The 22,424-nt window shown below is 66.1% G+C and overlaps 1 protein-coding gene across 1 annotated transcript; it reads right to left on the bottom strand.

Moving 5' to 3' along the window:
- Positions 1 to 111: 111 nt before the first annotated feature.
- Positions 112 to 18,334, bottom strand: ADGRA2 (adhesion G protein-coupled receptor A2). The gene is made up of 19 exons (XM_031506757.2): positions 18,114 to 18,334; positions 11,234 to 11,305; positions 8,388 to 8,459; positions 8,211 to 8,282; positions 7,989 to 8,060; positions 7,719 to 7,882; positions 7,438 to 7,651; positions 6,997 to 7,161; positions 6,030 to 6,231; positions 5,796 to 5,945; positions 5,512 to 5,673; positions 5,173 to 5,382; positions 4,904 to 5,105; positions 4,502 to 4,710; positions 4,241 to 4,368; positions 3,703 to 3,826; positions 3,462 to 3,607; positions 3,234 to 3,323; positions 112 to 2,984 (listed from the first exon to the last, which is right to left on the bottom strand). The coding sequence occupies exons 1-19, from the start codon at positions 18,332 to 18,334 to the stop codon at positions 1,784 to 1,786; spliced, it is 3,876 nt and encodes a 1,291-aa protein (XP_031362617.2). The 3' UTR covers positions 112 to 1,783.
- Between the last annotated feature and the right edge of the window lie 4,090 nt (positions 18,335 to 22,424).

Below are 22,424 nucleotides of genomic sequence, written 5' to 3'. Positions count from 1 at the left end.
AGAATGAATTTGTGAGGGTCAAAACACTGCAGGCCACTTCTTTGTAAGGGTCAAAATAATGCAGGCCAGCCTGTACTTGAACGTGAAGTCTGAGATAAATCACAGTAAATCTTGGCAGATTGGTATATCTTTAATATATTAAACAAAACATATCTGCTAGAAACATTCTATTCATATAAAAATGCAAAAAGACCCCTTAAAAGGCATTTCTTTGGCATTATTTCCCTCCCCCTGGATATTGCAGGAAGCTCTGTTGATATGTCACTCGCTTGTAAACAGACAAAGTGTAATTAAGAATACAAAGCTTTTTCTCTAATACTGTCACAATGCAGCAAGCAATAGAACCACGGGGCATCAGCTGGGCTGGGGAGGCTGCAGGAGCTGCAGTAAGGGCTTAAGCTGTGTTAAATACCAGGGAAAGTGAAATATTTAAACATGTAACTGGGCAGAGAAGCCGAGGCAGGCAGGGAGTGGCAGGTTAAGCCCAGGGGTTCCCCAGCCCCGTGGGGTGAGTGGATCTCAGGTGACACCAATCCCCACTAAGTGCTTTTTCCTCCCCTGGCTTGTGGCCCTGCCAGCCCCACGACCCCTCGGAGGTAGCTACGTTATTTAACTCATTTGCAGGCGGGGAAAACTGAGGCAGGGGAGGCTGGAAAGGGCAGGGGAGGCACCAGGCTCTCACCTTCCTTCTCTGCTGTGCTGCAGCCTCTCTGCAGCCTGGCTGTTTTACCTGTGTGCTGGGGAAAAGGGGAAATTTGTTTTTCAATGAGAACAATAAGTGCTTATCTAGGTCCCAGCCCTTTGACGGTCTGAGGAAGGTCCCTAATTCCTTGGCATCATTCTCTTGCATTCCCAGGAATGGTCCCTGCTCCCGAGAATGGTCTCTGCCTTCTTAATAGCAAACCTAGGTATTTTCTGAGCCTGGAGCCTGGATTGAGGACACAGAGCTGCTCTGGGCCTCTCCCACATCCTGATTCTTTGGTGCTTTGCACAGAGGGTCAGTCCTGGCAGCAGCACATGTCTGCCAGCCCACCCCATTGCATGGCTTCAGCCTCTGAGGGCCTGGGAGCATTTTCTGGCTGTGGTTTTATTGTCTGGAGCCTTTTCTGGCCCTTATTTTAGTGTCTGGCATTAAAGCAGTGCAGACAATCACCTCACCGTGGAGCTGAGGCTCCTCTTACCTTGTGCTTGGCTTTGCACTATGGCTTTGGCACCGCGCCGCCCCCAGGGCTGGCACAGCCAGGAACACTGCAGAGGGAGCAGCTGCTCTCCAGAAGCAGCGTGCCCAGGCTGGGCTGCGGTGCCTGGACGTGAAGGGCACTTGGAGCGGTCCCTCGGCGGGAATATTGCAGTCGTGGCACGAGCGGGCCCCGGCCCAGCGGCGGGAGCGGGGCCCTCGCGGCACCTACGGCTCTGTCTATACATATATACATTCAATAATATAGCTTTGAAAAATAGACATTTCCTCTGTAGAATATAAAATAGCATTTAGGATCAATCTCAAGTGACATGCAGGAGTGATTAAAGCACGGCTGCAATTCCGGCCGCTGGCGGGCGAGGACTGCTTGGAGCCGCCGGCACCGCGGCGGGAAGATCGAAGCCTCCTCGGGGGCATGGGTGGGCCCGGGATCGTGCTGTGCCCGGGGGGACCGGAGCCCCCGGCCGTGCCGCCCATCCCTGCTAGTGCAGAGGTGACCGCCGCAGCGCTGCCCCGCCGTGCCCCGAGCAGCTCCGGCCGCGGCTCCCGCAGGAAAACGCTGCGGCCGTCGGTCCTTCCCCACCTTCACACGGTGGTTTCGCTCTTCCAGAGGCCGGTCTTCATGCCGGCCACGCTGTCGGCGCTGGCCAGGTTGATGTCGTACTTGCTGCCCTTGAGGCCGCCGTTGTGGCTGCCCACGTTGAGGGGGTAGGAGCGGCGCTTCGCCTCCCTCTCGGCGCTGCCGCCCGGCCGCAGGTTGTCCCGGCTGCCGCTCCTCCGGCGAGCCTCGGCGAAGTCGGGCACCCGCCGCCCGCCGTCGCTGCCCTCCGAGGGGCTGGGGACCGCGTCCCCGTCCTGCGGCAGCCGCGGCCCCGCGCGGCCGCCGCTGGCCGGGCTGGTCCTGCCGCTGGGGTAGCTCTCGGAGTGGCTGTTGTGGAGGCTCCCGCTCTCGCTGGACGGCTGCTCCGAGGGGCCCCGCAGCATTTTCAAGCGGTGGTGCTTCCCGTCCCGGCACGGCTTAGTTCTGCCCCGGTGGCTCCTGCGGCCGTGGAGGTTGCTGGTGTGCCTGACGGGCTTCCCGTCGGCAGCGTCCGGCTGCGGGCAGGGCGCCGGGCGGGATTCCGCCTGGCTCTGGGCTACCTGCAGGTTGGTGAGCTTGCAGCGGCCCCCGGCAGAGCCGGCGCTGCTGGGCGAGGAGGAGGAGGAGGCGCCGGAGCGAGCGGCCTCTGGCTCGCAGCCGATGAAGACCTGCGAGCCGTCCTCCGGCCCCAGCCCCGGGTGCACGTAGGCCTGCATGGGCAGCGCGTTCCGGTACGACGGGCAGCAGGAGAACCAGGAGCTGAGCACGTCCCGGCGCCGCAGGCAGTGGTGGACGAAGATGAAGAGCCCCAGCGCCACGGCGGTGACGCCGTAGAGGCAGCTGAAGACGATGTTCAGGTACCAGCGCTGGGACACGGCCGTGGCGCCGAACGTCCACAGGGCCACGTACAGCGCGTGGGTGGCCACCAGCGCCCAGAACTGCACCCGCAGAGAGTAGACACCGTCCCCCTCGGGGCAGGGCGGCCCCGAGTTCAGCGTCACCGAGATGGACCCGGAGTCCGTCAGGAGGTCACTGGTGCCGCCCAGCCGCGGCGCCGGCTCCAGCGGCTCCGGGATGTCTTTCTGGTGCGAGGGGCGGCACTGGAGGCTGAGCCCGGCGCAGAGAAAATAAATCCAGGTGACGAGCAGGATGAAAGCCACGGGGACGTAGAAAGCGCCCAGGCTGGGCCGCCACACCAGCCAGCAGCTGTGCGGGAGGAGAGGGGCTCTGAGGGGCCGCGGCGTGGAGCTGCTCCGCACCCCTGCCCTGATGGCAGGGCTCTGTGGAGCTGTGCCGGCTGCCTGGACGATTTTTTTCCCAGTATATGGATAACTCTCAGGAAAAAATTCACCGACCTTTTCCCAAACTTCTCCAGATTCCCAGTGCCACCAGTTCCCCTGCCCCAGCAGAGGGAGGCCACCCACGTGGGAGGAAGGGTCGAGCAAGGACACTTACTAGGGGTTGTTGTCGTGGTAGTTTTGGATGTTGACAGCTGCTGTGACCCCACAGATGATGAGGGGGATCCCGCCGGCGATCAGGTAGAACCTGCAGGGGAGGAAAAGCATCACCGCACACCCGGAGCCTGCGGGAGAGCACGGGCTGGGCTTGTCCAGGGGAGCAAGTCCCGCCCCAGCCCCCGGAGGTGCCCCGCGGGGCCGGGGCGGGGGGAAGGGGGGTCCGTACCGCAGCATGGGTCTGGGGGCTGCCTGGGACGTGTCCCTGTCCGGCTGCTGTGGCGCCTTCCAGGTCAGCTCCTTGTAGAGCACTCGGGCTTTCACCGCCATCCAGAGCAGCGTGGAGAGCGACGAGTAGTGCAAGATGATGCCGACCTGCGGGAGGAGGCCGCGGTTGGGGAGGGGATGCTGCAGCGCCCCGGTGCCCGTCCTGCAGCACCCCGCGGTGCTGGGCACTGCCCGGTACCCACGGCCTGGCACACGGCCCGGTAGCCGGTGAGGGTGATGCCTCCCGCGAAGACGGCGGCCGTCATGGCGATGTGGAAGCAGAGGTTAAGCAGCATGTGCCAGCCCTCCCGCGGGATGAGGATGGTGCTGCAGGAGGAAGAGCACAGCGGGCACCTGTGAGCTCCTGCCCGGCCCGAGAGAGCCACGGCTGCCTTTGGCACAAATCCTGCCCCCGGGGGCGGCACCAACAGCCCGTCCCTGGCCACGGAGCGTGGCTGGAGGAGATGTACAGCCAGGTCCTTCCTGCACACAGGCAAAGGACCAGGACCCAGGGCCTCCCGCCAGGCAGCACACTTCTGAGAATGTGCTCCCTCACTCTCCTGAGAGTCCCTGTCCTAAGGGCCACCTCACTGAGCCACCATGCCCATCCACCTTTGTCTGGCCCTTGGCACCTGGGGAGCTCCTCCCGCTGCCTACAGAGACACCCAGCCCAGCCCAGCCCAGCCCAGCCCAGCCCAGCCCAGCCCCAGAGCAGCAGCACAGCGCTGGATGCTCCCTCACCCGTGGTGGACGATGTAGGTGATGATGGTGGTGAAGAGGCAGAGCAGTAGCACGGCCGTGCAGGTGTACATGGCCGGGTGCAGCACCTCCACAGCGCCTTGCGCCTCGCTGGGGAACCCACTGAGCTCCTGCAGAGCACAGCACAGCCGGTCAGACCCCACAGCAGCGTCCCTGTGCCCCTGGCCCACCCCACCAGCTCCTGCAGCCCCCACGCTCCCCACCCCGGCAACGCCCCCGCCCTGCTGCTCGCCCCACACCTACCATGAGCACGGCCACGTTGCTGAGGTGCCGGCAGTGCAGGGAGGTGACGTTGGGCTCGCGGGCGGCCAGCTGGCACCCCTCGGCACTCCAGCCCCCCATGCCCCCCAGCACCTCGAAGTTCCAGTAGGCAGCCACGGGGTCCGTGCCCTCCCCGGGGTGCCGCAGGGACACAGCCACCGGCTCTGACAGGTTCCCCACTCCGCAGCCATCTGCAGCCACAGAGAAACCGGGTCAGCAGGACAAGTGATACCGCTCCACCGGCATCCCCAGAGGGGCTGGGCACATCCCTTAGGCACCCTGCCATCTCCCCATGATGAGCCCAGGGACGGCTCTGTGCAGCAGGAGCGCCAGCACAATGCCCCAGAGAGCTCCACCCCAAGCACCCCACCACGCTGCCCTTACAGGTCCCGGCGTAGATGACTGGGGTGGCCACGCTGCGGCGTTTGCCATCGTCGGCGAGGCGGGAGGAGTTCCCGGTGCTGCAGAAGAGTTTCCCATTACGGAAGACCAGCAGCTGGAGCTTGCAGTCGGCCCCCGGCGTGGCCGGGGCGGGGCTGGCGAACAGGCTGGGCGGCAGCTGGATGGAGGCCAGGGCGATGCTGTTCTGCGGGCGCACGGTCACTGGTGAGCGGGGGCCGAGGCCAGCCCCCCGCCCCCCGGCGCTCCCGTACCTTGATGTGGAAGCTGGTCAGGGAGATGTTGGGCCGCCCCGTGGTGCAGCGCAGCCGGAGCTGCTGCTCGGGCGTGGGCTCGGCGCCCCGCTCGGCCGGGGGGGGCCGTCCTGCGGGGCCCCCATCCCACCGCTGGAACGCCACACAGCTCAGCCCCACGTAGCTCTCGGGCTTCACCACGTACGCCTCGAAGGCGATGTTGCGAGAGATCTGCCAGCACCGCGGGGGATCATCAGCCCTGGCACGGGCACAGATCCTCCTGGCATGGCCACAGACCCCACCCAGCAGCCCACCCAACCCTCCTCCCCGAATCCAGCCCCAGCCCGTGCTCCTCCTCACCACTGCCATGTGCTGGGAGTTGCTGCCCAGCGTGTGGGCCGCGATCCTCTCCAGGGAGCGCACGATGCTGGTGCAGGCCTTCTCCTCCTTCTGAGACATCCACAGGATGTGGTCGTCCACCAGCATGATGTTGCTGGCCATCTCCACGATCACGTCTGTCAGCTGGGGACAGCAAGCAGCTCTGCAAAGAGCTACCACCATCCCCCGAGGAAACACCCCAATTCATGCTTTTCTGCCCCAAAAACACCAGGCTGCACTGGGGCAGGCAGGGGACACCTCATTACCTGCTTGATCTGGTCCACGTAGCCGATAAACTTCTCTATCATCTGAGCCACGTAGAGGACATCAACCATGTCCGAGAAGTTGGCTGCCTCGGCCGTGTAGACGCGGAGCTGGTGAGCCAGGGTCAGGGCGTTGGAGGCATTGATGGGCATCTGCAGGGCGGCACGGCCACAGCAAGGCCATGGTCACCTACTGGGCCCCCTTCAGCCCAGCCGAGCTCCCGGGCCCCCACTCACCAGCACGAAGGTGTAGAGCACGCGGGTGATGTCGTTGGTGTAGAGGCAGTGGGAGTAGTCGCCGTCCTCCCAGCGCCCGGTGCGGTCACAGCGCCGCCACGCCTGCTTCTCGCCCACCGAGCCCACGCCCGCCGGCCCCGCGGCGAACGGGTGCTGCAGGCAGGGCTGGTAGGCCGTGATCCCTGCCAGGGTGCGGGGCCACCTGCGGGCACCCGTGCACAGTGACCCATGGGCAGCACAGTGACCCCCCTGTGCAGCTCTGCCACAGGCGCCGCAGCCCCCTCTGCAAGCCGCTGCTTCCCCTGTGCTCTGGGGAGGCTGGCATGGAGCTCCCCCAAAAGCTGCTGTTGTCCCTGGGCTCTGGGGAGGCTGGCATGGAGCTCCCCCAAAAGCTGCTGTTATCCCTGGGCTCTGGGGAGGCTGGCATGGAGCTCCCCCAAAAGCTGCTGCCAGCCCTGGGCTCTGGGGAGGCTGGCATGGAGCTCCCCCAAAAGCTGCTGCTGCCCCTGTGCTCTGGGGAGGCTGGCATGGAGCTCCCCCAAAAGCTGCTGTTGTCCCTGGGCTCTGGGGAGGTGCCGTGGAGCTCCCCCAAAAGCCCCCACCCTCTCCAGCCCCGTATCCCGCTCAGCTCCGGCTGCACGGGGGGAAGCAGCGGGCAGTGGGGGGGGCACCGCTAATTTAAGCCACATTGACTGTGCCGGTAATTTATATTCCGTAAGGGCCCCGCCGGGGTTACGGCAGGCGCCCGGAGCCTTTCGTCTCATGCCAGAGAAATTCCAACACCTCTGCTGCTGGAGCCAGGCTGCACCGCCGGCACGGGAAGCCCTTCAAAAGCCGTGCCGTTAATCGCTACCAGACGCGCGGTCACCTGCGGCGAGCACAGGCCCCGCACGCACCGCTCGCTCTCCGTGTGGCACCGGCCACGTGTGTCCCCCCTGCCCGGCACCTGCGCCGCCGCGGCCCCCACCTGAAGTCCCCGCGGTTGTTGGTGACCCGCTCGGCAGGGCAGTAGGATGCAGAGGTCTCCAGCACCACAATCTCCACCTTCTTGCTGACGTTGCCCTGGGAGGTGGAGACGGCGCATTCCCACTCGCCGTTGGCGGAGACGTGGATGTTGGAGAGGATGAGCTCGCTGCGGGCACAGGAGAGGGGCTGGCACGGCGGGGCTACCTCGCAGCGACCCCCCAAGCCCGGGGACAGGGGATGCAGGCCATGAAGCACCAAAGGTGCCCACACTCGGCAGCCCACCCACGGCACTTGGTACCTACACACGTGTGAGTCCTATGGCCACGAGTGGTCATCCCCATCCCCATACCATCCCTATCTCTCTCCCCCCATTTCAATCCCAATTCCGTCTCCATCCCAGTCCCGATCCCATCCCCATTCCCATCCCGGCCCCATCCCTGACCTGGTGATGAAGGTGCAGTCATGGATGAGACTCTCCTCCACGATGACGCCCGTCTGCTCATCCTCCTGCACGGGCTCGCGGTTGTGGAACCACCGGATCTGGGTGCTGTTGTCCAGGTACGTGGCCGTGCACTGGAAGGGCAGCCGGTCGCCCTGGAAAACCACCTGGCGCAGCGACGGGATGAGGTGGTGGGTGTGCAGCTCCGGGGCTCCCGCTGCGGGGGACACAGGTGAGCCCGCGCCGCCGCCGCCGCCGCCGCCCCCGCCCCGGCCCCGGCTCACCGCAGCGGAGCTGCCCGTCCCGCGCCGCTCGCAGGGCCGCGCCACGCAGCTGCCGCGGGAAGGCGCAGGCCGTCCGCTCCGAGATCTGCGCCGGCCGCTCGCGGGCCCAGCGCAGCACCCAGCGCAGGTTGCAGTCGCACGTCAGGTACTCGGTGCCAAAGTCCCTGCAAGGGATGGTGTCACGGGGCACCCGCAGGGCTGGGCGCCCGCCGGCCCTGAGACCCTCGGCAGGGCCCCCCCGGGCACTGAAATCCCAGGGCACCAACTCACACGACTTTCAGGGAGGGGAGCTCGTCAAAAACACCGGGCGGGAGGCTGGAGAAGATGTTTCCGGACATGTTCCTGCGGGACAGGAGAGAAAGATGGCATGGAGGTGGCCAGGGAGCTGCTGGGAGAGGGGACACTCCCAGGCCCCATGATGTGTCTGCACACCCCCTCGCTCTCAGGAGACGGGGACAGGGCTGGCCAGGGTGTCCTCAGGGAGCCACTTACAGTCGGAGGAGGTTGGGGAGGCCCTGGAAGACGCTGGCACTCAGGCAGCCGATGCGGTTGTTGGAGAGGTCCCTGCGAGGTGAGTGGAGGGGCCATCAGGGCTGGGGATGCCCCGCTGTCCCCGTGGTTGTCCCCAGGCCAGCCCCGGGGCATCCGAGGGGCTGCACCGGCACTTACAGCCGCTTCAGCTCGGGGAGGCCGAGGAAGGCGCCTGGCTGGACTGTGCTGATCAGGTTGTTCTTCAGGTCCCTGCGGGGAGACAGGCACAGCTCTGGGGGTGTGCTGCGGGGAGCCCCATCTCCAGGCACCGGGGGCAAGAGCACACCCCTCCTACCCCCACCCCCATCCCCTTCCTTGGCCCCCCAGGCACTGCCCACCCCCTGCGGGGGCCTCATGAGCAGTTTGCCATCCCATTTCTCTCTGGTTATCTCTCCGAGGGATGCAGGGAAGGCGCATCCGCCGCCCCCGGGGGGATGCCAGCCCCTGGGCACACCCTGGGTGCCCTGCGGGGCATCGAGTGTCCCCTGGCTGGCACTGGCTGCTGGCACCGGCCCCGCATTGCTTCCGAGCAGCCGTATCCCGGCGGGTTATCTCCTGTGTGTGCGATAAGAGCACGGCCCCGGACAGCTCCTTTGAGCAATTAGCTTGATTGCGGGCACACATCTAATGCGGGGCTCGCCTGGCACATACTCGCGGGGCAGCTGCCGGCAGGATGAGGAGCACTGGTGGCATCGGCCACTCTGGGCAGCCCCTGGGACCCGCGGCAGCTTCTGCTGAGCACCGGCGCTGTCCGGGAGAGGAAATGGGATCCATACGGATCCGTGTTTATTTATAGCAGTCCCCGCAGGGCTCGTCGCTGGGTCTCCCGCTGCTCTGCCTGCAGCCCTGGGGACGCTCCGTGAGCCACAGCCCCGCTGGAGGGCCACGAGCCGGTGGCCGGGATGGGCAGCGCTGCGACCCCTTCAGCAGAGCCGGGAGGCGAGGGGGGGGTCCCGCCGGCGAGACGAGAGGGGCCCCTCGGTTGGAGGAAAGGCAGCCGGCGTCATCCCGGCCCTCCGGGCTGATGGAGCAGCCCTGCCCAGCGCGCCCGCCGCTCCCGGCGCCGCTGGCGGACGGACGCACGGCCCGGCAGCGGCAGGGCAGCCAGGAGCGCGGGCAGGTGTGCACAGGTGAGCGCTGGTGCTGAAGGAACAGCTCCGCTCACCTGCACCGCCGCCTGCACCAGCAGGAGCCCCTTGGCACGAACACCCGTCCTGCACACCCCTGGCTCGTGCCCAGGGCGACCGCCGCTGCCAGCCCCCCGTCCGGCTGGGTTTCCCAGGGACTCCCACCCCCAGAGCACCCCCGGCACACCCTGCCAGCCAAAACACATCCAGCGACAAAACCTGCGGCCCCTGGCTCAGGTCTGGGGGGTCTGGGTGCTGCAGGGACCCCCGGCCAGGGATGGGACCGGCCGGGGACCGTGCTGGGCCCCAGGGGTTTGCAGCCAGCCTGGCGCTCGGCCAGCGGCAGCCTTCCTCACTCAGGCACTTCCTCCCGCGGGCCGGGGCTGCTGCTGCTGATTTCCGATAAGGCTCCTCTTTTCCCTGCTCTGCGCCTTTGCCTTTGCATTTCCTGCGGTGCCGAGCCCCCTCCTCCCCCAGCCAGTGGCACGAGAGCCAGCGGTGGCTCAGTGCCACGTGTGCGCGGGGACACCCCAGCAGCACATGTGCATGGGGACCCCAATCACCACGAGGGCACAGAGACCCCCACTGCAGCAAACCCTGGCCCCAAGGACCTGAGCCATCCTGATTCACTGCCCCGAGCAGGCCGCGGTGAGCCCACAACTCCCTGTGCGCCCACTGCAGCCCAGCAGACAGACGGACGGACGGACAGAGTCCATCCCTGTCCCTGCTGTCACCCACCGAGCCCCCTCACATCCCCCCAGGGCCGTTCCCAAGCGGAGCTCTGCTAATGAGCCGCCGCCGCATACCGTCCCCGCTCAGACTCATTAATCTCATTACTCCGCTACAAATCACTGCAGATGCCAAGCCAGGGGGAGGTGGTCCGTGGGGGCACCCCTGACACCCAGGGAATGGGCTCTCCCCCCTGCGCTGGGACCCCAAAGCACCCACGGTGGGTGCGGGGGCCTTGCCAGCCCCGGCTGGGTCGCGAGGGGCCCCGCAGCCCCCGCGGTGTCCCCGCCGTGCAGCACGGGCTCTCCATGGGGCACGTCTGCGCCAGAGCCACCCGATGAAAACAATTCTGCCTCCTGTCGAGGGCAATCAGGCGAAGCGGCCGGCCGGGCTGGGGGAGCGCTGCCCACCCGCCCCAGGCCCCCTGACCCCGTGGTGAGCAGGAGGTGACCCGGGGCAGCTGCTCTCCCAGGATAGGGCGACCTTCAGGCACGCAGAGCCGCGCTCCTCCCCTGGTGTCCCCCGGCTGCTCCTTCCCGTGTCCCACCATCCCTCCCGCCCTCGAGGCCGCAGTGCCCGGAGCAGGAGGTGACCCCACACCCTGACCCCCGCTGGGGAGGGCTCTGCTACGTGGGATGCTCTCCCCAAGGTGAGTGCTTTTCACTCACCCCAAAAAACATCCCGTGGGGGTTTCCACGGGAGCCCGCAGAGCGCAGGAATGCGCGAGACCCTCGCAGGGCCGCGGCGGGAACAAAACACCCTCAGTGCCGGTCCCCGCGCCTGCATACCTACAGATCAAACCCATATGGGGGCCATAAATCTCCCCTCCTCGCAGCTCTCTCCATAGAGATGCCTTTCATGGAGAGATAAGAAAGTTGACTTTGTTCGGGGGGACAATGTCTCTTTTCATACCGGCCCTCACGGAGGGGCCCCCCCGGCGCCTCCCGCCCCACTGCAGCTCCCGGGGTCCCCGGGATGCCCGGGGGTGCCAGTGGCAAATTCTGCGCTGCAGTGCTGCTCCTGCTGCAGCACATCAGGGGCAGAACGCGAGTGATGGTGCTACCAGCCACCCTGGAAGCCCAGCCTGCACTCCACTGCCCCCCACCCTTCTGCCTGAGCCCCACTCACAGCTTCTCCAGAGCCTGCAGCCCGAAGAAGGAGCCGTTCTCCAGCACCGTGATCTTGTTGTTGCTCAGCAGCCTGTGGGAAGAGCAGAGGGAGAGCAGCAGCCCTGTTACCCCACCTGCCACAGGCCCCAGCCGTGCCCTGGTGGCCCAGGAGCTGGTGGGGAGGGAGGACAGGCAGACAGACCCCCACAAGCAGCCACGGCCCCGGCTGTGCCCCTGCGGTGGTGGCCACGGAGCTGTTCCCTCCAGGGCCAGGCTTGCATGGACAGGCGGGAACAGGGAATGCAATGGCCCTGTGGGGATGCAGGAGCCGCGCAGGGATGCTCGGTGTGGTCCTCATGCCATGGAGCACACGGGCTGGCTGCCAGGGGATCCCTGTGGTGGCTCTTGGGGTGAGGAGTTCCTTGTGCCAGAGGTGACTCCCACCCCAGCACCATGGGGGCATCCCAAGGACCTGCAGCCGGAAGGGGCCCCCCAGCTCCTGATGGTCGTTGTGGCGTCCCAGCAGTGAGATTTAACCCCAAAACAAACAGCTTTGGTGACCAAAGGGCCCCTTGCGGGGTGACGGGAGTGGACGGAGGGCACCAGCACCCGGCGATTCAGCCGGGAGCTTATTAAAGCTCGTTAGTGTAATTAGCAGAGCCAGACCCCGCTCTCGGGGACCAGCGTTGCCGCCCCGGAACTCCCGGGCGGGCACGGGCGACGCCAGCGCCGGCAAAGCGACCCGGAGACGGAGCGGGGGCCGGCGGCAGCCGGGCCGGGCGGGCAGCCTGGAGGCCTGGCCGGGGGAGCCGCTGCAGAAAGGGCTCATTGAGGGCCGGGCCGGGGCTGTTTACACACGGGCGGGCCCGGCGGCCGGGCTGAATGGCCGCTCTGTGCCGCGTCCGGCCCCGCCGCGCCGCGCCGCGCTCGGCTCGGGCAGGACCGGGACCGGGACCCGCAGCCCCCCGCAGGCTGGGCGGGAGGGAAGGGCCGCGGTCTGGCAGCGCGGCCCCCGCATCCTGTGCTAATGAGGAGCCGCCACCGGGCACCGGCGCGTCCGCGGGGCCCTGGACCCGGCGGCGGGGAGCGGAAACGTCCGGCGGCCCCGACGGCTGCAAATTGCTTCCACACGCCGGCGGCGGAGCTGCCGCGGCCGGGGCCGTGCCTGGCCCTCTCCTCCCCGCCGGGAGCACTCTTTGCCGGGGCTCGGCTCGCCGCAGCTCAGCCCGGGACCCTTCCCAGAGCAGGGGACAGCTTCCAGGGATGTTCCCATCGCTCCTGGCACAGCCCCGGCAGCCCGTAGCGCGCCCCAGTTCCCCGCCACGGCATCGGTGCGGGCTGCTGCTCAAGGCCGAGCTGTCCCCGAGGGCTCCAGGAGGTTTTCATCCCAGCGGCAGATTTCACAACCGAAGGCACGGGCTGCGCCGGGGCATGCAGCCGCGGCCGAGCCCCGGGGAGGCTCGCTGGGACCCCCGGGACTCTGCACCTCTGCCACAACACCGCAGCTCCTGCCCTCAGAGCTCCTGACTTCCAGCAGCACCATCGGCTGCACCTGGGACCTGCCGCCCTAGCCGGGGCAAAGCCACCCCCGGAGCCCCTCCAGGAAAAGGCCGAGACCCCCGCACGCCTCAGGGCACCCTGCAGGAGCTGCCCAGGTCCGCCCTTTCTCAAGGAGAAGAGATCCTTGACTAAAAGGAGGGATTGGCACAAAAAGGCTGTGCTGACAGTGACAGTTTGCCCAAAATTTTCCCCCCAGTAGAACTTTTCCTGGGTAGGGATCCTGGCTCTTTTCTTCCTTGTCCCACAGAAGCCATCTGGGTCACACTCCCCAGTTCCAACCCACATCCTCCAACACGGGCTTGTTTTGTTTTCTCTAGTTTCATGGAGATTATGTTCCAAATTGTTTTCTGTTTGGGTTTTTTAGGGATTTTTTGGGTTTTTTTTTCGCCAGGAAGTTCTCATCAGGCTCCATGGCACTTTCCATTCCCACATGTCCACAGGCAGCAGAGCCATGTGTGGGTCCTTGGCACTGTTCCCTTGCAGGGTATTAGCTGAGAACCCCCAAAATACAAAGGGATCAGTGAGCCCACGAGGCCACCCCAACCCAGCCCACGGGGGCCTGGGCCAGCAGCCCCTGGGCCACGCTGCAGGCCCAGCTGTGGGGACAGACCCAGAGCCCCCCACTGCCTTTCAAACCCCGAGAGACCCCGGGAGGAGGGACTGGGGAGGGGAAGGGGCTGCAGGGCTGTAACCCCCGGCTCACCGGGGCCAAGCTGCTGTCGCTGGCCTGCGAGATCCGGGCGGGGCTCGCAATGGTTTCCCACACGCTCCCCGAGGTCTGGGGGTGCAGAGGCGGCCCGGTGCCCTCCCATCCCACCCAGCTGCAGGCTCGGCAGGCCATGGAAACAGAGCCGTGGCCTTTGGGGCTGTTGCTCTTCTCCCAGCTCAGGCTGGGACCCCTCAGCCCGGCAGGAGCAGCCCCAGCCCAGCGCGGGAGGGAGGGCTGGGGTCTCACCCCCAGGTCTCGGTGCTCTCCAGAGCCCTCCCGCCTCCTTCGGGAGCGGCTCCTTCAGCCTGCCCGGTGCCCGGGGACCCTCCGGCCCCGCGGGCGGGGGGCTCCTGCCGGGACAGCCCCGCCACGGGGACAATAATCGCCTAATTGAGCGGCGGCTGGAAAAGTCCCTCTGGACAATGCGGGGATTAAGGACTGGAGCACGGAGTCAAACGGAAACGATGGGGGATGCGTGGGGGGGATGGCGGGGGAGCCCCAGGGAGCATCCTCCCATCCCGGGGATCCAGCCTGGAAGGGGTGCAGCATCCGTGCTCCAACCCCCCCGCGCCAGGGCTTGGGGGGCTTGGAGCCCTCGAGGCTGCCGGCAGAGAGATACAGATCCCTTCTTCTTCTCCTCCTCTTTTTTCATCTCAAAAAGAGGAGCCAAAAGTGAAAAAAACAAGCTTGTTTTTTCAAGCGTGCTGGAATCCACTTGGATAAATAACAGCTCCAGAAACTGGGCTGCTGAAACAATAAACTTCCTCTGGACCCGACCAAAAAAGGACGCGGGGAGACGGTGGCTCCCCAGGCCGGGCCGGGGAGGCAGCGGCGTTCCTGGGGGGCCGCGCTGGGGGCGGGGACCGGCCCGCTCTGCTCTCCAAGTGCATTAATTCAAAGCATATGCCGGGAGCAGATACGGCGCAGGCTGCGCCCCGAGCACGGCTCGCTGCTCTGCACAGGGATTTCGGGAAGGGAAAAGAGGGGCCCCGGGCTGCTGAGAGGTGCTGAAGGCTCTGGCAATGAGAAAGGCTCTGGGGGCGGCAGGATCACGGAGGGGGGCACGCAGCAACCTAGAGGGACCCCACGGAATCCCAGGGGGACTCTGCAGCATCCCAGAGGGGCTCACAACATCCCTGGGGGGAGCCCACACTCCAGCAAGGACCCCACAGCTCCCAGAAGAAACCCTGCATGCCAGAGGGGACCCCACATCTTGTGGGATCCCCCCCTCCCTGCTTTGTTTGGGTGCTCGGGGGCTCTTCCCCTCCCTGTGCTGTGCCCGGGCGTTTCCTCAGCCTCACGTCACGCTGGGCTATTTTGGATGGTGAAAATTATTGTTCCAACCCTCGGCTTTTGTTAGCACAGGAAAAATAAACCCTGGAGAGAGGGCGAAGCCTCCCGAGCCAGCCTGGGCCGGGATGCTCCGGCACACCGGGCAGCACCACGACCTACAGCCCTGGAAAACCCAAACCTGATGGAGCTGCAGCCCAATGAACAACAAATAAAAAGCTGAGGAAGGCTTGAGAAAGAAACCATCTGCAGGGCCCAGGATAGAGCAGCCTTGGAGCAGGGAGTTCAAGTAGAACTGGAAATTGGTCATAAGTCAAAGCCCTCTATTCCCTGCAGACAATCTGTAATTTCAGTGCAATCAAGCTGTGCACATAAATGAGGCCTGTGCTGGGATTCCACATCTGGAAGAGGTTTGGGCTCCCGCCCGTGTGACAGCGGGGCTGGCCCAGCCTCTCCAGCCCTCGTTAGGGATGTGGCGCTTTTTCCATGGGGCGATTAGCACAGGGGTCAGCTGGGGGGATTACAGCCTCGTTAATCCCTGTCTGCAGCACCCCGGCACCTCTCAGCCACGCTGGAGGGACGGCCGGGCCCGAGAGGTGCCAAATCCCCTGGTCCTAACCGGAGCAGGATGTGGGGCTGGGGGCACACCGTGCCCCAGGCTGTGCTGGTGCCAGCCCTGCCAGCGCAGCCAGGTGACCCCTTTGGGGCCAGGGATCAGAGCGGGGTGACAGCACAACGCGCCGAGGCTGGCACCTCTCCTTCCTTCCCAGAGGGGGCTGGGCACAGGAGTGGCCATAAACTGGGGTGGGTGCTGGAGAGCACTCGCCGAGAAACCTCTGCTGGGGCTGTAGGGGATGTGTGGGCATCACCCCCGTCCCCAGACCCACAGCCTTCCCTGGAGATCCCTGCGAGGGGGCGAGGGGAGAGCAGCCGCAGCTCTGCTCTGCCGACACTCCCCGGCAGCCACCAGCCCGTCCCCTGGACACTGGGGCCGTGCCGAGCCCAGCGGAGGCTGCAGGGCAGGTCCCTGGGGCCACAGGCAGCCCCCACCCCTTGTCCTTGGTCCCCCATCCCTGCCCTGCCCGCCCTGGGCGATGCCAGCGCGCTTTCTCAGGCGCGGGGGGTAAATGTGCAGCAGCTGCAGCACAGGATTCCTCAGTGCAGGCTGATAATTAAAGATAAATACAGCGAGAGTGTGGGAAAAGCCAAATGGGAGGCGGGATGAGGGACGCACGGGGTGACAGACCTCCTGCAGCCACTGGACAGAGCTCCTGAAGCTTCTCTGGCCGCCCGGCCGGCCCCAGCCTGGGCAGCCGGACCCGCGGCCGGGCCAGGGTCCCTCCCGCCTGGGGCTGCTGGGAACAGCCTCCCCCGTGCTGAGCACTCCAGCACTCCTGGTTCCAGGCTGGGCCGGATGAGCGCTGGAACACGGCTCTGCTTTGAAGTGTCACTGCCCCAAACACATTTCCTGCAGCAGGGGCAACAGCAGCGCCGAGCACCCTGGGGACAGAGGGGACCTGGCACCCTGGGGACAGACTGGGTCTGGCACCCTAGGGACAGAGGGGACCTGGCACCCTAAGGACAGACGGGGTCTGGCACCCCGGGGGTGTAGGACCCTGCTCACACCCAGCTGATCCACAGAATTCAAGATTTGGCTGTCCCAGCAGGATGTCCCCAAGGCACGTGCAGCCCTTGCCACATGCCTGGGCCCCTCCACTCCCTGCCTGCACCCCAGTGGCTCCAGGAGACGCTCCCAAAGTCGGAGCCTCTGGTTTTGATTGTTCCATCTGGAAAGGGTTTGGAATAAATCATGTTTACTGCACGAGAGCAGAGCCAGGGTCACCGCATATTTGTAGGTTTCTGCCTACGCCTGTAGGTTTCATGTCACGTTTTAGTGGGATCGTGTAATGCCCTAATGCTTCTGCACGGTCATCCTGGCCCCTCCAAGGGAGCCCCCAGCACAGGCAGCACAACCCCCTGCCTCGCTGGGAGCAGCTGGGGCGGGCACTGGAGCAGGCCTGGGAGGTGGGATGGGATCCTTTTCCCAAACACAAACTGACAAAGGACCGAACGTCCCCATGAGTGCTTGCGAGGGCTGACACATCAGGAACAGCCGCAAGAGGAAAGACATGAAGAGCAAAGCTCACAAGTGTGATGGAGAGCCCAGCTGTCACCTGCCTGAGGCCCCCCAGTGTCCCCCACCGAGGGAAGCCCAAGACACCCAACAGTGCTGCTGCTCTGGGACAATTTGTGCTTTTGGTGTGGCCGCTGCACTCAGGCCCTGCTCGTGGCACCATCCCGCAGCACCGGTGTGTTCATGGCCACGCTGCACACGGGGACAGCGGTGCCAGTGGGGTCACCTTCGCTGCCACCATCGCCCCAAAGCAGCAAGCAGCACCCGAGAAACCAGGGCAATGGCAACACGGCCCAGGGGCTCGGGCATGGGAGAGCAGACAGGACGAGGCAGCCGCAAGCCCAAGCTCTGCAGCGTCCCAGCCACCCCAGGCAGGAGGGCAAGGTGGGAGCCGGGCTGGCAGCACAGCCGGGACAACGCTCCGGGGGAAAGCCACGCTCCCCGCAGCTGCAGAGCTGCCAGCCCAGCCTCCAATCCAGATTTTAACTCAAACATCTCCTCTGGAGTTATAAATAAACCCTGCAGCGAGCAGCACACGGCTGCCAGCTCCAGCTGAACCCCAAGCCCCGGCACGGGGGCCGCGAGGAAGAGGAGGCTTTACAGATCGAGCAGCAGCGCTAGAACCTCTGCACAAACGCCAAACCCATTAACCGCTCCTGATGGCCTCTCAGTAAATATTTCCAGGGACAGCAGTCACTTTCAAACAAAAACATGTTCGCCAGCACGCAGAAACGCTGCGGAGGGAAGCAGGAGAAGGAGCCCGTTTCCTGGATTTCCACCTCACGTCCACACCAGCCCCGCTCTGCCGCGACGCCGTGGGGACAGCGGGGTCCCCCCGGCAGCCCGGAGCCACGACACCCCTTGAACGCGATTTAAACCACGCTGCGCAGCACCGAGCGACGCTTTCGCGGGTGCAGAGTCGCTTACTGAGAGGAAAAAGTCACTTCCCTGCGCTCCGGAGCCCGCGGGGCTGCACGCCCAGCCCCGCGCCCCCGGTTCCCGAGTCCCGGAGATCTGCCCGGCACCGGGCGATGCGGGGGCTCCCGCCGCGCGGCTCCAGCACGGAGAGGGCTCGGCGCGACCCACGCGTGGGCTCTCGTCCCGCTCAGGGCGCCCCGGGGCGATGCCGGGCCGGAGGGAGATGCCCGCGAGGAGATGCCCGGGGCCGGGTGCGATGCCCGGGACGCTGCCGCTCGCGGTACTCACAGCGTGACGGTGCCCTCGGGCAGCAGGCGCGGCTCGGGCGGCGCGGGGAGCCCCCCGCCGCTGCAGACCACCCTCCGCCGGGGCGCGCCGGGGCCGCCGCCCGCCTTGGCCCGCTCGGCCGCGCACTTGCAGCCCAGGCTGAGCGCGGGGCAGCTCCGCGCACCGGCCCCGGGGCCGCTCAGCGCCGCCGCCAGCAGCACCAGCGCCGCCGCCCGCCGCATGGCCCCGGCCCCGGGCCACGGCTACGGGCTCCGGCTCCGCGCCCGCCGCCGCCCCGCTCCCCGGGGCGGCTCCGGCGGCGCCGCCTCCCCCGCTCGCCGCGCTCCGCCGCCGGCCCTGGCGCCTCCCCCGGCCCGCCCCGGCCCGCCCCGGCCCCGCCGAGGGCAGCGGCTCGGCCCCCCCGACGGCACCGGCCCGGAGGAGCGGGGGAAACCGCACGGAGCAGAGCGGGACTCCCGCGGGCAGGAGCCCGAGCCCCGTGGCGTCCCGCAGGACCGAGAGCGACGGTCCCCGGGTCCCACGCCAGGCCCGGAGGGCTCCGGCTGATCCCACCGCGGGGCCGAGCTGGAGCCTGCGCGGGTCAGAGCCCACGCGGTCCGTGTGGCCACCCTGCGGTGCCTCGCTGCGACATTCCCGCTGTGACAAGCACAGGGCGCCGTGTCGAGGGTGCTGACACACACGTGGGCCCGGCAGATCTTTGTGTGATTTTTTTGGGGGAGTTCTCTGGGGTTCCACAGCCTGCGAGACACCGGGACCCCACGCCTGGAGGAGCTCCCGGCCCAAACTCTCTCAGTTCACTCCGTGGTCACGCTGCTCTGTCCCCTCCCAGCCTCCGCTCTGCAGTTAACACTCGTCCCCCTCGGCTCTCCTCTTTGCTTCACTGCTTTTCTCACTAAGTTCAATATTTTTCTTCCCGCTCCCCCCTCCCGCGTCCCCGCTGCCTCTCGCCTGGCTCCAGCCCTCTCGGCCGCCCGGGGCTCGGCTTCTCCGAGGCCACGGCTCGAATCAAAAGGGATCAAAAGCCGGCAATGAAGTCTGCAGGACCCCGTGCCAGGGAGCGGAGGAAAAGGGTCATGGAAGGACGACAAGACGACGCTGGGAATGCGGTTTCTCTCCAGGACCATCAGCTCCTGGAGGGGAAGAGAAATTTACTCCTCTCTCCAAATAAATACAGCCCGCCATGGCAGCGGGCGCCGGGGAGCGGAGAACTGCTCAGCTCCCACCCCGGGCTGCTCCCACGCGTGCTCTCGGTCGGGAGCACAAGAGCCCGGAGCCCGCAGAGCTCCCGGCCCGGGCACCCAGGCAGAGACAAGGGCTGTGGCCCCGAGGGCTCTTCCGTGGCCAGTCCCACCCCACACACCTCCCACCTTGGCACTGGGATCAGCTGTGGGGCCCAGAGCCCTGGAGACCAGCATCATCCTGCTGGTGAAAGAGACAATGAGGTGTCCCACGTATTTCCGTCTTTTTTTTTTTTTTCTTTTTCTTTTTTTTTTTTTTTTTTTTTTTTTTTCCTTCCCGTTTTTTTCCACTGAGCAGAATTTTCCCTGCCCGGGTCTGTCCTGCACCATGGAATGACACTGTCCCAGGAGCGAGTCCTGGCACAGGACACCCCCAGCTCATGGAGCCTCTGGAGAGGGTCTCAGGGACAGGGTGGGATTGTCCTGGGGTTGTCCCATGCACGACCAAGAGCTGGGCCCAACAATCCTTGTGGGTCTCCTGCAACTCAAAACATTCCTTGATTCTGTGCTGGTCCCAGGTCCTGCAGCTGAAGCTGGAAGATGAGCAGGAAGCTGCTCGTGTCCAGCACGGATCCTGTGAGCATCAGCCCAGCAGGGAGACCTCCCGAGGCCCCACGGCGAGTGGGGACCCCCCTTCCAGCACTGCACAGAGCAGGAGTGGGCTTCCCTCCCTCCTATGGGGGCACGAGCCTCCAGGCTGGAGCCTGCTGCTCTCCCTGGGCATTCCCACAAGGGAGAGAGACTCCTTGTGTCGGGCCCTCAGAGCCCGCCCAGCACAGCACCGCACAGGGACACCCCAAAACACCTCAGGGTACCGGGCCAGCCACCTCCTTTCACTGGATGACCCTGAAATGAAAAAATCTGCATCTCCAGGAGCTCCAGTACCAGCAGTGGAATTGCATCCATGGCACTCTGAAGCAATCAAACCTCTGTGCCTGCTCTTCAGCATTTCAGACTCTAAACTCCTTCCAAGAACAGTGAGAACCTTGTCCAAACTGCGATGTGTGGAATACCCTGCCCCAGCCCCGCTGGAGGAGAGGAGCTCAAGCAACACTTTCCACATGCTTTGAGCCTGAGAGTTCGGGTTCTTTCAACTGCTTCCAAGCCCCTCTCGCTGCCTTTCCAGCCCTGACCCCTCCTGATGCCTCCGGCCCAGGAGACAAGGCAAGCCGTTTGAAACTCCATCGCCACAGTGCTGGATGCCAAATCCCTGCGTCCCTCCCTCCCACTCCAAGGTAAAAAACCTCCTTAAGTGCAGGCACAGGGAAAGACAACAAGCACGAGACTCTCTCAGTTCCTTTCACTGGGATCCAATAAAAACCTTGGCAGCGGCCGTCCTTCCTGCCGGAAAGCCGATATCCCAGAAATAAACACGCTTCCCACTTTGAAGGGCTGCAGGGGGATCCGAGCTGCTCTGGTGTCCCGGCTCCCACCTGCCCGCAGCACCCAGGAGCAGCAGGAGCTGACCCCAGCTCCTGACCGCTGCTGCTTGGGCCCTGGTGCCTCCCCGGGGGTGGGGAGGACTCATTTCCCAGGAGCCGGAGAAGGAGCAGCGGCAATCACCGTGTCCAGCATCACCAGCGGGTTTCTCCTCCTTGGAATCAGCCGAGTCTGCCCACGGGCGTGCTCCAGCCCCCAGGAAGTTTCTCACCACAGAGCACGTGAAGTGCTGAGGCTCTGGGGGGTCAGCCTGGTCCAGCCCCCATCCAAGGGACATGTGGGAAAAGGGTGACCCCAGGGGATCCCTGGGAATCCTGGGGCCGTGCCTTCGCTCCAGAGGGGACAACGCCCGCACCAGCGGCCGCTGGAAGTCAGGAGGGCGGCGGAGTCCTCCAAGGCAAACCCCACCCGGGCCAGGGCGAGGCGCGGAGCCCGAGCTGCGCTCCCAGCGCGGCCGCGGCTCGCAGGGACGCAAACCCGGCCGGGGGCGGGGGCCGAGGCTCCGCGCGGCCCTTTCGGAGGCCGGAGCCTTTCATCCGCGGCCCGCTGGCCGCGCTCCAGTGGCCAGCAGCTCCCACCTGCCGGGGAGCCCTGCCGAGGGAGCGGGCGGGTGGTCTGCGCCCGCAGCCCCGCACTGGTGTCCGGTGCCACCGACGCCGCGTTCCCGCACAGCCGCCTCGGGCTCCAGCCGGGTGCCCCGGGAGGTGCCCTCGGGCAGCGCCCTCTGCTCCGGCCCTGGGGAGGCGCAGACGTGTGGGAAGGGGGAAACTTCCGAGCACGAGGAGAAAAGTCAGCGGGAAGCTCCACGGATGGGAGAAGCAGCTGCAGAGCAAGGAGCAGAAGCTCTCGAAGATCCCCGCTCCTCTCCAGAGCCTTGCCACCGCCCAGCTCGGGCTGTCCCTGCACCCAGGCTGCTCCCCGATGGCCAGGTGGGCAGTCCGGAGGGAGCCCCGAGAGGTGTCCTGGGCAGAGCGCATCCCCGGGGCCGCCGAGCCGCGCTGCGGTGCCACAGGGAGCCCCCCAGCCCCGGCTCTGCACCTGGGCAAGGTGGGCACACGGGGCCGGGGCTCTGCACCTGGGCAAGGTGGGCACACGGGCCGGGGCTCTGCACCTGGGCAAGGTGGGCACTCGGGGCCGGGGCTCTGCACCAGGGCAAGGTGGGCACACGGGCCGGGGCTCTGCACCTAGGCAAGGTGGGCACTCGGGCCGGGGCTCTGCACCTGGGCAAGGTGGGCACACGGGGTAGGGCCGGGGCTCTGCACCTGGGCAAGGTGGGCACTCGGGACCAACCCGGGGCTCTGCACCTGGGCAAGGTGGGCACACGGGGTAGGGCCGGGGCTCTGCACCGGGGCAAGGTGGGCACACGGGCCGGGGCTCTGCACCTGGGCAAGGTGGGCACACGGGGTAGGGCCGGGGCTCTGCACCTGGGCAAGGTGGGCACACGGGCTGGGCCCGTGCCCGGGCCGGCAGCGCCACCCAGGGGCCCCTCCGGGCAGCGCCCGGCGCCTCCCGGCCGCCTCGCTGCCCTCGCCAGCCCCGTCTCAGCCGCCTTTGAGCCGCCCTCCTCTCCCCGCCCCAGCTCGGGGAGGGAAACAGCTCCACGGGCAGCTCAGGGCATTCATTCACCACGCTG

Source organism: Lonchura striata, chromosome 32 (assembly GCF_046129695.1).
Source record: "Lonchura striata isolate bLonStr1 chromosome 32, bLonStr1.mat, whole genome shotgun sequence".
In the NCBI taxonomy this organism is placed as follows: domain Eukaryota; kingdom Metazoa; phylum Chordata; class Aves; order Passeriformes; family Estrildidae; genus Lonchura; species Lonchura striata.
Note: the sequence above shows the minus strand (reverse complement) of the source record. Positions and strands in the feature narration are given on the sequence as shown.

Coding starts and splice junctions, on each gene's coding strand:
- ADGRA2 (XM_031506757.2), bottom strand. CDS start 18,334: ATGCGGCGGGCGGCGGCGCTGGTGCTGCTGGCGGCGGCGCTGAGCGGC. Junction 5,946..6,029: donor TGCTCTACACCTTCGTGCTG/GTGAGTGGGGGC, acceptor GCCGCCCTGCAG/ATGCCCATCAATGCCTCCAA. Junction 3,608..3,702: donor ACCGGGCCGTGTGCCAGGCC/GTGGGTACCGGG, acceptor CTCCTCCCGCAG/GTCGGCATCATCTTGCACTA.